The sequence below is a fragment of the Chrysoperla carnea genome, chromosome 1, assembly GCF_905475395.1.
Source record: "Chrysoperla carnea chromosome 1, inChrCarn1.1, whole genome shotgun sequence".
Taxonomy (NCBI): domain Eukaryota; kingdom Metazoa; phylum Arthropoda; class Insecta; order Neuroptera; family Chrysopidae; genus Chrysoperla; species Chrysoperla carnea.
The window spans coordinates 87927645-87944160 of NC_058337.1; the positions used below are offsets into that span (position 1 = coordinate 87927645).

A 16516-nucleotide genomic window follows, 5' to 3' on the forward strand; every position below is an offset into this window, starting at 1 on the left:
TCAAAATTTTACGTTATGTTTAAAACTAAGATTTTGATTTTGAAACGCTAAAATACTTTATTTGCACTTTACTTGAAAACAAATTTAAATGAATAATTTTCTTCCCTATCGCCTTCTATAGTAGGTAAACTTTGTCTTCATATAGTTCCTATCTCATAGATAGCAATATCGTTATAAAAATTAGAGAATTAATTAAGGTATGCATTGTACTCTTCGTACTACATCTTACCGTTATATTTACTTAAAGATGACAGTTCCTGATATATACATTTTTTAAGTTCCAAAATATTTCAGAATATTTTAGAATAAATAACTGAGAAGGAAGCTTATCGCTAAGTAAAGCTCTATTTGTTGCACTCTTAAACTGAATATTAAAACGATTAATTTTAGTCATTTTGAAAAACATGAAAGCAGAAAATTTCGGAAATTTTACCATTATTAGCATGGTAACTATTTTCATGCATCAAAGTTCATTTTATCATATTCTCACCTTTTATAAAAATAATATAGGCAACTCAAAAGTAAACCATACAAATTGCTTCAATTTTTGCCATTTAATTTATTTTTAAGTATTCAGTCTTCTTTGGTCAGTCTATTCAATTAATTTCTATACCTGGAATACGAAGACACAATTAAAAAACAATTAGCCAATGAATGTCGTTATCTGAAATAAGCCTTGACTTATCGGATTGAATATAATAATTTATCTTTAAATCGAAAACATTAATTTGTATTTATAACCAAAAAGTTTTCGAATATTTTTTTCAAAAAACTTACGCTTACTATAAATATAGTGTACAATAAATAAATGTGTGTCTCAAAGTTTTTGAAAAGCACCTTTATTTGTGATATTCGTTGCACATTTGATTGGTAGATTTTCTCACTATCGATACATATACAGGCTCTTGTGATTTAAAAAATACACGCTTGATGAAATTTTTTGTGATACGTTTTATCGAATTATTACATGCCGTTAATCGTTATTATTGCGAACGTGTTAATAAAAAAACTTTTTTAATAAATATTTTACCTTATATTAAATTATTTTAAAAGAAAATGTTTTCCAAAAATTTTCTTCCAAATATATATTTCACTTCTTGTGCCTCCAAACTTTTTATAATTTATTTATCTATACATTTGTATTATATATGCGATGCTTTTAAGCTTTTATTGAACGAAAGCTCTGGAGAAAGTTGCTGGCGAAAATCAGTAAAATAAGTTTTAAGTATATATAATTAATAAATTATAATACCCTGCATATGCTTTATTGTTACGCGTACAAGTCAATCATATTATTATACAAACAGATGGGAAATGAAATGTTTCTTTCCTATTTGATATGCTTAACGCTTTAATTAGTTTGCTGAAGTTCAAGTTACGAATTTTATAAAAATAAACGAATTATTGTTAAAATTTATGACCAAAATATTTTTTGAAAAATAAGTACGATTTTAAATTTCACAAAATTGTATACGCAGGGCGTGTAAATTTACATTGGTTGGCAAAACAAATATGACATATTTAAAAATAAGAAAAAATTTTATTATTAAGAATCAATCTGGGATTTCAAAAATAATCAAATATTTTCAGAAATAAATTCAGTTATTTTTCATTTTTTAATAGTTTAACTCAGTCACCTTTTTAGCGAATTGCCGAAGGAAATGGAGCTATTGCTTTTGTACTGATGATGGAATTTTGGAAAAATTTCTTCAAATTTTTATCGATCCTATCTAAAAGACTTCAAAACTGACCAGCATTATACATATGTATCTATACGTTTGTGTCTGTAACCTCTCTAGAAGGCGGCAATTTAAGTCCGATTTGAATAAAATTTGATATCAAGAAGGTTTTTGGTATATGAAAGTTCAAGTTCATTAATGAGAAAAATCGACAGATAAACAAGAGTTGGGGAGATGCGCAAATACAAAATTTTGAATTTTTTCAAAATAAATATATTTTTGTGTATGATCAGTTTTAAGCAATAAAACACTCTTGTGATTTTTTTTTCTAGACGCTTAGTTTTTGAAATAAAAATTCTTGAAATGCAATATCTCTCTAAAAATGCAATATTCGATTTTAAGAAAAATGTGTTATTTTTTAAATTTCTGAGGGAATTCGCTTAGTTAACGTAGCTCCTGCGCTATGAATTTTTTCTACGTTCGGAATACTTTATTAAATTACAGACTGAAAGACAATTCAGAGTCTTTATGTATTTATTTAATCCTCCATTTTTATTTTCTGGTCTTTCATCAGAAAGAAAAAAGTTTGCAAAATGTGAAAAAACAATTTTGATAGTTTTTTTTTATAAGAATAACGTATACAAATATTTTGCCTGAAATCCACTGGAAATTATGTTTCATTTACGTACTTAAATTATAATATTTGTGTCTGTTTATAGTGCCGACCAGTGTGTCAAAATTTATTGTAATTGTTCACACATAAATTAATTAAGTAATAATTGTAAATTAATAATGATAATTATTATTATTAATATTTAGTAATATTTTAAACAAAATGCACTTTAATGTGAATTTTTGATATAATATTTATTCTATATTTTTGTACACTTTATTATTGTTAATTATTGAGAATTTATTAATATGAAGAAAAAAACACAATTTTACGAATAAAAATGAATACAAAATTAAAAATATCGATTTCAAAATATCATAATTTGTTGTGATTTTTTTATGATTTTTAAAACTATATGTGTTTTATTGTCTGTTTAAAATAATTATTAGCTAAATAATATATAATAAATGTAGATTTTCTATTAAACTAGACGAAATTATACTTTATATTAGTTGGTATAAATAGAAATTCTTAAAATATGCTAAAAGATCATAATTCAAAACGAATTTTATACATTTTTGCTCATTATTTCAAAAGTTTACATTTTTCGAAATGAATAAAATTTACAATAATAATGCAGGATTGTTAATAGAAGTCACTGGATACGTGATTGGTACACTGGAAATAAAACACGTCAGAGAGGATAATTTTCTTTCATTAATTACTCAATTTTCTTTCGTGATAACGATGAGGTTCATTATATTATTAAAAGGAATAGAGCCAGGTATCAAATTTCTAAATTTTATTATTTTCTGAATGATTATTTTAAAGATTTTCCAGTGAGGAATAATTTATGAGGAACATAATTTTCGGCTCATTATATATCAAGATACTCAAAATAATTTCCCTCGTAAATTTGGGAATGAGCCAAATTCTTGAATTTAAAATTTCCTGACTATAAAAAGTAATAAGGGTGGTTTTTCTTTTATGCTCAAAGAAAGAGCAAAAATTTTTGTATGATTTTCAGATATTTTATGAACGAGTCAGACCCACGCACCGTTTCGGGCAATCACTTTCAAATTTGATCACACTTTGAACAGCACGGTTTATTGAAAGGGGCAGCACTCATAAGGTTTTTAAAAGATTGGAAAATCGAGTAATCTTCTGACGCCAATATTTGGAGATCATGACCCAACCTGGACTCGAGATCTTTACTAAGCTTTTAAAGGAAAGATATAATAAAAATTATTTGAAAATATAAAAAAATATGTGTTCGCGTCTTTGAGGGACTCTCTAAGACTTTATTTTAAAGTAGGTATAGGTACACTTGTCAGTTGTCACCTATTTTGATTTCATGTTTTACAGGACACATTGAAGAGTTTACAATTAATTCAATTGAGTTTAACATTCACTACCGTCAGCCATGTCTTGATAAAATGCCGTATCAGTAAAAAAATTTAATTCTATTATTTACTATATCTCTGCACTATACAAAGTTATAAATTTTGCAAGATATACAAAAACCGTTTATCAAAGCACGATAGAATACTTCAGATGCAAAATCCGTTTTTGAAAACAACAGTAAATCAAAACACTTAAAAACCTGTACCAAAAATGTCAACAAACACTTTTGCATATTGTAGTTCATTATTTGCATATTGTAGTACAGATCCATTTTCTACTTTATCTAGAAAAATTCTACATGCGTCTCGAAATTATAACAATTTTCTTTCTAATCGCCGTGTCAATCGATTACATGATCGCAATCAATTATCTGGCATGACTTGTGTATAAGCGCACTAAAACAAAAATAAATATTTAGTGTGGCTTTGTAAAATAAACTCCTTTGTTAGCTAACAGTGACTTCTAAACAACTCCTAAATACAATTTAAAAAAATTTGTAGTGTCAAATATTAAATTTAATTTATGTAAGTTTTTAAAAAGCTCAAGTTCCTATTTTTCTCTTATTCAAAATACAAATTCACTGCAACGAATTTTTCAAGTTTTAATCATACTATGCTATTGCTATTCTCATTTCACATAAACTCATCTCACTTTATCAGTTATCATGCAAAATACAATGAATCAAATTAATTAAGTTTAATTATTACATATCAGGAATACGGGTAACACCGAACTAAAATAGGAATGTTAATTATAAATTAACACAAACAAATTGAAATAGGAACTTGAACTAAATAATTAATTTGAAAATTAAAATAAAAAATACATTTTTAAATGGCAAAAGAAAAGTAGACATAAGTTCGAGTGTAAGAACGTAAGATAAATGTATATATTTTAGGCTCTTAAGTATTTTATTTGAACTAATTATACATTGAATTAAATATTGTCTTCTCATTTAATGAAGTACGCTCCAAAATGAGAAAGACTAAATTTTTATAAATGGAAAACGTATTTCAGAAAAATCTGTTTGTATGAATTGAATATCTTTTTGAACTTGAAAAAACAAACGGGATCGAAGCCAATCAAATGAGCTAATTGTATTAATATTTTATGGACCTGATACATAGTTTACACAGCCTCGTGGATAATGAATTTATGATTTTTATTTGGGGTTTTAATTGAAGTTTTCTCTTTGTTAAAACACCCAATAATTTATGAATTCTTATTTAAATTTGTATTCAAGTCCAGAGAACATTTAAAGATCGGCCCGATCCTGAACGCAAACAATGAATACGTTTTCTTTTAAAACTTTTAAAATAATTTTGATTTGCCTTGTTCGAATATGAACATGTCCTTATAAAAATGTCTTTAGAATAGATTTATCTATAGTCTATATAAAATTTTAGCAATAATATGATTTGAAATTTTAATTTCCAATTTAAATGTTAAACAACTTAAATTTTATAAAACAATTTTAATCATCTAAACATACTATTAAGTAATTATACATAAAACAAAATAGTTTAAACAATATAGTTACAATAAATAATACAAAATTTGTAATTTATTTTTTTACAATACAAATTTTACTCTTCCAATAATAGATAATTAATTTAGTCTAGAAGGAAATCATTCATTCATCAACGCGTTTTAAGATTGAGAGATAATTCCGGCAATTAAACTCGGATAATAATATTACTCACTTTGGATTAATCGGCGATCCCAGATCCATACATTGGGCATACTTCTACTTTATATGCAATGTCTTCAAAGTTATTTCTGCTAACCGAGCTGTTTAAGGGCATATTCTTAAGAGTATAACGTTTAAAAATATTCAAAAAAATAGATTTTTCAAATTTTTAGACCAGAATACAGCTTTAATAAAATGGAGGATAAATTATATTAAAGCATTCTGTTGCAATAACAATGAGAGGCTTTTCTTAAGATAGTTATTCTATATCTTAAGCAAAAGTAATGTTAATGCAATAGACATCTAATGGGCAGCACACAGGACCACATGTACCGTTTTTAACGGAACTGTTCCTTTTTTGTAACTCCGTTTCGGTGTCCCTAAGAGAAGTTTCGGAATGCAGAATTGTTCAGTTTTCAGTTAAGAGTTTACACCGATCGATTTATAATTGAATACTTTACAATGTAGCGATTAACAATTTAATTTTTGATGAAGAGTGTTATTTTTTCAAAAATCATATTTAGAAGGTTGAGTGAGTAATTTCAAGTATGTAGTAACTCAATAATTTAGAGTATGCATGGGCTAAACCAAAAAACACTGTCCACCAAATCATTAAAAACTGCCTAGTGGCATCAAATTCTAAATTTTGACAATGTCCCAGTTTTAGTAAAAATAGTCGTTAATGACACCGATGTTAAAAAGCGACTTAAATAAATAATCAATCAATCAAAAATGGTTTGGCAAAAAGCAATTTTGATCGAAAATTTTAATTTCCTCTTAGATCTAAATTTAAAACAATAATACTCAAATAAAAATAGAGATCATTCACATTTTTAATTTTTAGTAGTAGGAACAAATAATTCTTTAATTTAATCATTTATTGCAACAAAAGAAGCGATTTTAAAAAGTGAGCTAAATATAAACAAATTTTAATTTAAATCTTTAATATTTTGTCTTTAAGTTGACCAAGAACAACAAGACACATTTGTATATATCAAAAAAATCATACCATTTTTCTAATCCTTAATTTTTTATCGAGGAAAAATTGCTGTAAAAAGTGGCCTAAGAATTTCAATCTACCTCACATAAAGTAACTTTTGATATTATACAAAAATTCAAATCAAAGAGTAAACTGTGTTGTCTAATAAGTTGTCTATATAGTAGAGTAAAAGATGTTACAAAAATCGGCTAATAAAGAAAAATGAAAGAAACCGCTCGCATTTTTCTAAAACCTCATGGAATGTGTTTTTTAGGTGTCAAATATCATTAGTAACGCATCAGTTCGTGGTTCAAATGTTTCTATTTGTTAATAAACAATAAATATTTAATTCAAAGAAACGATCAATGTTAAAGTAACTTAAAAATTAGTAATTAGGCAACTTGTGTAACGTAAATGTTAAGTGTTTGTCAAATAATCGAAAACTATAATGCAAGTATAACGTATATGTATTTCAAGTTGCCTATTAATTAATTTTGTAAGTCACTTTAACGTTTCATTGAATTACAATTTATTGTTTATTAACAAATAGAAATATTTACGCCACTAACTCATGCATTTAGAGGTTTTAGCAAAATGCGAACGATTTCTTTCATTTTCCTCTATTAGTAACATTTTTAACTGTACTAATAATGTAATATAAGGTGCTAAAAACAAAAAGAGCAACATTTACTTGCTTTGGCCATACTTAAACAACATTAATAATTATTAAGTATCATCTAATAGGGCAGAATAAGATATTTGAGGATGGGTATGGGTGATAAATACCAACGAATTTTACGCTTTACGCATATTATTTACCACAGATAGTTTCGACCACCTAAAACCTACTTAAGAGGTTGAAGGAAACGTTATACATTAAAACTGTTTTCTCCTTCTGTGCATGTTTTTTATAACCATCAAGTTAAAATGAGCTCTCATTATTGTATCAGACTGACACATCGTAGTTTATATTATGCCTCCCAAGGCAGAAAGACCTTGATGATATTTCGAAGTATATTATAACTCTAAGCATTCAAGGCTTTTGCCCTCAAAAACTTTATCGATTTTGATTAAACATTTTATGAAAAATCGTATCGATATAAAATGTATCTATATCAAATGAAAGTGGGGAAACTATAGGCTTTCTCGGTTTTTGAGTTTCAAAAAGACATATCTACAGGGTGTATAGAAGTTAATTGTAGATCCTACAATAGCTCAAAATTTGGAAAAATTCTTTGTACTATTTAAGGCTGTCGTACGTGTCAGTTTACAGCTTTTATTCTCACCTCTCACTACCGCGGACCAACTATTTCCCCTTCTCATTTTTACTACTTATTTAAAAAAAATTTTTTCTTTCTTATTTCTCGTCTAAAAATGTTGAGCCCTATTTGGATCAAAATCGTATCTTTTACTTTCAATCACCCTGTATTATAAATTATAACTATTAAGAACTAATTAGCCTTAAATATTGCTTTTAAAATATTAAATGTGGATGTATGTATGTGCAAAAAAATAATCTTTATAGCTGGCTTAAGGCAATAAATTAATATCATAACAGAAAGTCACACTATTCGAAAATTTTGAATGATTACCAATTTTAAAATACTTTAAAGATTATTTCCTTACTAGTTAATATTTGCATAGATGTACGTCTTTTCGAAACCTAAAAACTAAAATGCGTTGTACAAAAACAAAAACTGTGAAAGGAGTTGTTTTTACGAAAAAGCAAAATTTCTCCCCTCCAATTTGGTGTATAATTTTGGCCGATACGATTTATCTTTAAATAAATTTTTTTCTCTTTTTAGAAAATTGTCCTTAAATTGATTCCAAATTTTTTTTGTATTTTGCATTTTTTCGAGGATTTTCGTAATTAAATTTATTCAGGACAGAAAAGATTAAATTTATTCAGGACAGAATTTTTCGGACTCCACTTCAAATGTTTCAGTGAAAAAAAAATACAAATCGAAAATATTATTGAGAATTCCAAGCAAAGACTCGTTTTTAGTGTTTATTGATCACATTTTATTTCCAACAAGGCAACAATTTGTTCATCAATTATTATTATGGTAGCTGCCGTCCTATTTACAGCAATTTTGAAGTCTTGAGTGAAACTAATCAAAAAAAATATTATTGTCTCAAAATTTTGTTTATATTTAAAGCACTGTTGTAAACGATGTATTATAAACAATCCTTAAAAATCTTAAGAATAAATTAATTGTGTGTTAACAAATTATATTTTATAAGCAATAATTCTTCGCTTAAATGTATTTTAAGAATTTATAATAAATTTGTTGAAAATTGTTTCCATAATAATATTTCTATAATAAACCTAATTTATTTCCCGTATAAATAGAACCCCATACATTTAACATTGCATTTGGCTTTTAGTTAAAATTTCTTGAAATGGGCGGAACCCTCTAAAACAATTCGTATCGGAATTACAGCTCCTAAAATAGCCAAAAACCTAGTTTCAATTCGCGAGGTCCAGCCAGTAGGGGAGCCTTTTGAACCAAAACTTTTATCAATTTTGTGTTTAATATAAACATTTTTAATTTATATAACACTAGCGACCCGCCCCGGCTTTGCACGGGTGAAATGCTGATACTAAATACACTACAGAAAAACTGTGAACGTTGTATATAAAAACATAGCGGTCCGCTCTGGCTTCGCACGGGTATAAAATATATAGCCTATGTGATTAAAATCGATCCAGTAGTTTTGATTTATTCATTACTGCCCGTGGCCTGCACGCGTTAAATTTGTAGTAAAACAATCCCCCTTTCCCTATACCATGAAGATTTCCTGCTATCTTTGGAATATCTAAATTCATACACTACATTTTTACGTATTTACTTTTTACATTTTTAACTATTAACCTCAAAAATAGCAGTACTTCTCCACTATTTAATGGATGTTATTATACATATTAACATTCCTCTTGAATCACTCTATCTATTAAAATAACCGCATCAAAATCCGTTGCGTAGTTTCAAAGATTTAAGCATACAAAGGGACATAGGGACACATAGGTTTCTAGAAAGCGACTTTGTTTTATACTATGTAGTGATTAAAACTACTTTACTCAAAAATGCCTTTACTTTATTGTTTAAATTGAATAGTGTACATAACTCCTTAATTATTGTACTGTGGACAAAACTAAATAAGGCACTTTCGACTTAAAATTTCCAAAATAATACTATCTTCATCTCTGCGATCGCTAAGGAACTAGATGTTAAAAAGCGACCTTAAATAAAATAAAAACATAAAAATAAAAAAATATTCTCTTCAACTATGGTTGTCGAGTCACGGGGCGATGTATTTAATATACCGAGTACCGACCTTAGTAATGACTATAGTAAGTGTATTGATTGTAGTAACTTACGGAGAGCCAAATGTGAAATAAGAACGAAACTTAGTTAGGAACCTTGCAATTTTCTAGGTTTTGATCTCTTTACCGATAGAAAGTAGGAGGCATATCATTTTTCTATACAGAATGTTCGATTTACATCTAGGCATATAAATATCACGAGTATGACAGAATACATGCGTTAAGCAATGCATCTAAGTGAGAGGTATTTTTATTGAGATAGTTGTAAGAAGCTTGGAGAGTGGGAGTTTCTTAGTTGAGTAGATGAACTACAACAGATAAGACACGATACAAGTAACTTTTGCAATTTCATATAACACCTATAATACCTCTTACTTAGATGCATTGCTTAACGAATGTACTCTGTCATACTCGTGATATTTATATGCCTAGATTTAAATCGAACATTCTGTATACATTTGCTACTTCATCCTCTTTCAGATAAGCCCTGGCGTCGTTAAGCATTTCCACACTTGACAAAATTTTCATTAACTGCTTTCATTAATGTGCTGCTATGGAAATTAATTCATTTCATCAGTTTCATATGAAATCCGTTTCTTTAAATTGACAATTTGTCAATTTAATTTTGAACTTCAAATGATATAAATTTAAAAAGTATTTAAATGTTATAAAAATAATATTTTTGCAATTATGTCGAGTCATACAACTCAATCGCAGGTGCGAAGGTCTATCCATGGAGCGAAACGCTCCCGGATGATGACCAGTTCGACTGGTGTTCCATATGTAAAAGTGATTGAGCAAGCAAGAGATGAACAGGCACTAGAAGAATATAGACGGGAACAAGTCACTGATGTACATCAAATATCCCTATTTGATTTGTGTACACGATATACCACAGACCTTGAAAAAGGTTTAACACAACAAAAGGCTGGTACGTCGGTCCTAATCTAATCCTAAAACTGAGTCTAAATTATCTCATATATTACCATATTTTACTAGTAAAAATTTTAGACAGTATAGTGATTGCATATTATGACTGGTACCTTATTTTTAATTTTTAGTGTCAATTTATTTTGGAATATCCATATCTATTCAATTATAAGTTCGTGGTATCTACTAAACAAGTCAAGAAGTTTTCAAACATTTTCTGCGCCTACTTACTAGCGTCCAGAAACGTTTTCATACATTCTCTTTCATAAAAATCTAGCATCTGTCGTTCCAAAAACTTTTCCCTGTACTGAATAATATGAAAATGATAAAACAGCGTGGCAGGGTCTTTTATATTTTTTTTTTGTTTTAGATGCTCTGCTCATGCAAAGTGGACCGAATTGTTTGACTCCACCAACTCAAATTTCAACTTGCCGTCTTTTAATAAACAATCTATTTGGGGGATTTGCTATGTTAATATGGGCTGCGATTATTCTTATAAGCATTTTAATAATAATAAATGTGGTCAATGCAAAAGGTGAAATAGAGCAAGAAACTTTGAGTCATTTCTATTTGGCAGCCATACTTTTAGTTGTAGTAAGTTGCACAGGTAAGATTATAAGACTGCATAATCCTATACTCAGGTTAAGAATTTCAATATAAGTAATTGTATTAATAAAAGATTATGTTAAAGGAACATTTCCTGCAGCCACATGAAAAATTCAAAATAATATATTCGATAAAAATCATTAGTCTTCTCAATACACGCTTGCTATAAATCTTCGATTATTGATAGAAACATGCTTGGCACAGTATCCATACTCCAGAAGCAGGCCTGGATTTAAATATTGAGCCACATGAGTCACGGCACTAGGGGAAAAATTTTGGGGGCCGGAAAATTAATCGAAAGGTCAAAATATTTGTGTATACATGTGAATTTGCAATATCATGATCTTAAACATGACGAAAATGTTGAAGATATTGAAAATTTTTTATACTTTTGAATTTCACAAACATATTCTCAACCAAAAGTATAATTTTTAAATCCTGATTCATACGCCTTCTGAAATATTGAAGAATTCTAACGCAAATTAGCTACGTATCAATTATGACTAAACTTCTAAATTGACACTAATAATACTTAAGTGCTCCAAAAATTACATGTATTTCTATTTTTTATATTAACAAAATTAGCCAATAATGAATTAATTGACACCCGGTATAATTATCTTCAAAGCATTTTTTAAATTTTTTGAGACAAAGGGAGTATAAATCTAATTACATATACCATAAAGCGAATAAAGCAAGCTATAAGACCACTGACCGAAACTCAGGGATCGCCTGTTTAGAAGTTGAAAGAGGGTAGATATCAAGACAAGGAGATGGATTGAGATGTGTAAAAGAGGCCAAAGATACTGTGTGTTGTGTTTAGAATCAAAGTAAATAAATTGCTACTTAAAAATAAATCATTTTAATTCTTTTAGGTATATTTTCATTTTATCACGAAGACAAAAGTAAAAAAATAATGGATTATTTTCAAAAGATGATGGGCCCTCAATCCTATGTAATACGTGATGGTCATTTAAAATTAATACCAACGGATGAAATTGTTATAGGTGATTTAGTATATGTGAATATTGGCTCAAAAGTTCCAGCTGACATGCGACTTACAACCTGCGATGGTTTAAAAGTTGATAATAGTGCACTAACGGGTGAAAGTAAAGCACTAACGCGCTCGACAACTTGTACAAGCGATAGTATTTTAGAAACTGAGAATATAATATTCAGTTCAGCAAATGTTGTAGAAGGTTCTGGTAAAGGAATTGTATTTTTCACGGGTGATAAAACATATATTGGTAAAATCGCTGGATTAACATCTTGTATGAAACCAGAACCAACACCAATTCGTAAAGAAATTAGCCACTTTGTATTTGTTATAAGTGTTGCGGCTTTGGCACTTAGTGGAATAATAAGTATTATTTATATTATTTATTCGAAAGGGAATTTTCTTGAGGCGTTTCTTTTATTTATTGGTTTAGTGGTCGCTAATATACCGGAAGGATTATTAGTGACTATGACCGCATGTTTAACGTTAACCGCAAAAGTACTCGCTAAGAAAATGTGTTTGTGTAAAAAATTAGATTCAATTGAAACACTGGGATCAACAAGTATTGTACTATCTGATAAAACAGGTATGAATTTTAAAGTTTTTTTTTGTCATTAAGTGCAGAAACATCCCCAATAAGTTCACAGCTTACTAAACTTAAAAGACTTAAAACAAATTAATATTGGCTGTCTAATAGTGATACGCTTGCTAACAAGACTTAAAAATCACTTTAATTTTTATACAGACATACAGGTTATTCCGAAACAACAGGCTAATGAAAAGAAAAAACTGGAAGGTTTGCTTATAACATAATATCACATTTTTCTGGACGCGATATGCATTCGAAAATTGGGCCCACTTGCCATTTAAATACAGTCAACACGTCCCTACCGGTTATTGCAGGGGGCCTCCTCTGGAGGATCGGGTTCATTTTAATTCGAAAGTATAAACATTTAAAATATTTATACCAAGCGCCATTGCTTAAACTGTAAATTCAAATATTGATAACTAAACATATGTATTATCCAGAGTATTTAAACAATTAACTATTGTTTTCATCTGGTTTTAAACTAATTTTCTTATGTTAAAGGTACTCTAACTCAAAATAAGATGACAGTCATTCATGTATGGATAAATAATGTGATATTAGTAGCTGATACCACAGGTTTACCAGGTGTTGATATAGGCTTTGATGTAACTAATGTTGATTTTTTAACATTAGCGAATACCGCAAGTTTATGTAGTGTAGCAGAATTTTTACCAGACCAAGAAAATATACCCATACCAAACCGTAAAGTAAAAGGTGATGCGAGTGAAACGGCTTTGTTGAAATTTATCACACGATGTTTAGGTGAAAACGCTGTCACAAATATTCGTGCTGAATTTCCAAAAGTTTTTAGCATACCATTCAATTCACAAATAAAGTATGCATTAAGTATACATCACATAATTGAAGATGATTTTTATTTAATTGCCATGAAAGGTGCACCGGAAGTGATTTTAAATGTATGTAGTACTATTCAATTATCCGGTGTTGATGTACCATTCGTAGATGAAGAAAATGGTATTGATTATAAGCTATTATTAAAGGATGCTATTTCTGATTTTGGTTTAAGCGGCGAACGTGTTATTGCATTTGCAAACTGTAAGCTACCGCGTGAAGAATATCCCCCAAATAAATTCATTTTCAATCGTGATAATTATCCAAAAACAAATTATAAATTTTGTGGTTTAATGGCTTTAATGGATCCACCTAGAGCTACAGTTTATGGGGCTATTGAACGATGTAAATCGGCTGGGATACGTGTCGTAATGGTCACTGGAGATCACCCGGAAACAGCTGGTGCAATTGCTAAAAAAGTTGGAATTTTTTCACCAACAAGTTTAACAAAATATGATCTAGCTAAACAAATGAAAATGTCTGGTGGAAATTTAGGTGTTGCAACTGATAGAAGGCACTCAGCTGATTGTAATGCTGTTATATTAACTGGTCCTGAAATTCGTGAAATGAGCACAATTGATTTAGTTAATACGTTTCATATATATGAAGAAATTATTTTTGCTAGAACAACACCACAACAAAAATTAAAAATTGTTGAAGCAGCCCAATTGACAGGAGCCATTGTGGCAGTCACTGGTGATGGTGTAAACGATGCACCTGCAATGAAACGTGCGGATATTGGTATTGCGATGGGAATCACTGGAACAGAGGTAGCAAAAGAAGCAGCAAATATGATTCTGTTAGATGATAATTTTGCATCAATTATAAATGGGATCGAACAAGGGCGTTTAGTTTTTGATAATTTTAAGAAGAGCATAGCGTTTATTTTAACATCAAGTATGCCAGAAATGACACCGTATGTGTTTCATATATTGTTACAAATACCACTTCCTTTGCATTTGCTAGGGATCATTTGTTTAGATTTTATTACTGATTTATGGCCGGGTATTAGTTTAGCTTATGAAAAAGCTGAACGTGATATTATGAATTTACCACCCAGAAATATCAAAGTTGATCGATTAATTAATGCTCGTATGATTTTTATGACATATGGGCAAATGGGTGTTATACAATCATTCGCTGGTTTCACAAATTATTTATTGGTTTATGCTCATCATGGATTTCTGCCAAATGATATGCTCGGAATTGGATATGACTTTAATTCAAAAAAAGTGGAATATGTTACAGATTCGAATGGTCAGGTATAAAATGTTTTCACTAAAAATTTTGAATGTTTTGGTAGCTTTGATCAAAATAATGCTAATTTCTATAAAATTGAAAATGCTGAATACGAAAAGAGTAATCAAATTTTTCTAATAAAAAACGTTTACAAGGTTTACAAAAGTTTACTTTTTTCCGGTTTACTTGCACCCCACCCCTCTTCTAAACCGCCAAAAAGTTTTGCCTGCCACTATTTTTCTCGGTTTATATAAAAAATGGATATTTTGACTTACCATTGCTTCCAGGCGGTTAGCACCCCCTCTATCTTAAAAATGTCCTATGAGGGAAAATTTTGCAAATCTACCTAGGAGCTTATTGACTACGCGACAGGAAGTTGGGGTTCATGGATTTTGTACGTGCAATATCCTAGAATAATATCTATTATGAATTAGAGTGAGCTCTATATTGAACGTGACAGTCAGTCTAGATCGAACTCAATGGCTTAATGCAAGGTGTGCGCCTTTAAGCCCAAAAATTTTTTCGAGTTCTTTGCTGATATGTCAAAATAAGTATCCAATATTAATACCTTTATATAAATATAGATATAGATATTGAATTTCTGTTTTTAAATTACTGATAAACATGATATAAAAAAGTAATCACTTCTATACAATATTACCTAAATTAAATTTTATTATAGAAATGGAAATTTGATGATCGAGAAAAATTGTATCAGTACGGGGTAACTGCGTTTTACGTAGCAATATTACTTACACAAATGGCGGACTTAATAATTTGCAAGACTCGCCGAAATTCACTTTTTAAACAGGGGTTTTCTAATTGGTGTTTAAACATTGCTATTTTCGTGGAATTATTGGTTTCTGGTATTATAATTTATACACCTGGTTTATATCGGGTAAGGTTTAAATTGGTAATCAAATACAAATAGAGATTTAAATGACAATACCAGTGCTTTAATCATAAAGTCAGCAGAAAGCATGAATATACGATACATGGGTTGTCTTGAGACAGCGTTGTCGCCGATAAGGCTATTTGCATGTGTCAACCATTGTCATAAAATAAGCATTTGCAAATGATTTTTCTATAACCTAACAATCAGAATTGTAAAAAGATACGCACACAAAATATTAGACAAAAACAGCAATTTTACGCGGAATTTTCGATGCTTTTGAAATTAAACCATCGTGGCTGAAACATATTTACTTAACCACAAAATATTATTTCAGATTTTTAGCTTCCATCCTATCAGTTGGATATTTTGGGTAATACCATTACCATATTGTGTTTTTATAATTGTATTTGACGAAATACGCAAATATCTTATACGACGTAAACCTGGTGGCTATGTTGAACGATTTACTGCGTATTAGTTCTGCTATATAACTTATTTTCACGAACTATGTATATCTTATAAATACTTTTTAAATGCATTTGTAATTTTCATTTTTGTTTAATATAAAAGTTTGTTGACATATTAATAATTTTTACTTTAGTTTGTAAACAACTCACTTTCGACTTGATTTTTTCCACATTTAATCATATGACCTGTTTTCAATAGTATTTCACCTTCAGTAAAATTGCGATTACTCGGCTTTGTTTGACCCCAA

At 29.1% G+C, this 16516-nt stretch overlaps 1 protein-coding gene across 1 annotated transcript; it reads left to right on the top strand.

Annotated features, from left to right (window-relative positions):
* Nucleotides 1-10383: 10383 nt before the first annotated feature.
* On the top strand, nucleotides 10384-16279 carry LOC123291975 (sodium/potassium-transporting ATPase subunit alpha-1-like). Its single transcript, XM_044872470.1, has 6 exons — nucleotides 10384-10624; nucleotides 10994-11217; nucleotides 12164-12812; nucleotides 13317-14929; nucleotides 15589-15804; nucleotides 16136-16279. The coding sequence occupies exons 1-6, from the start codon at nucleotides 10384-10386 to the stop codon at nucleotides 16277-16279; spliced, it is 3087 nt and encodes a 1028-aa protein (XP_044728405.1).
* Nucleotides 16280-16516: the final 237 nt, after the last annotated feature.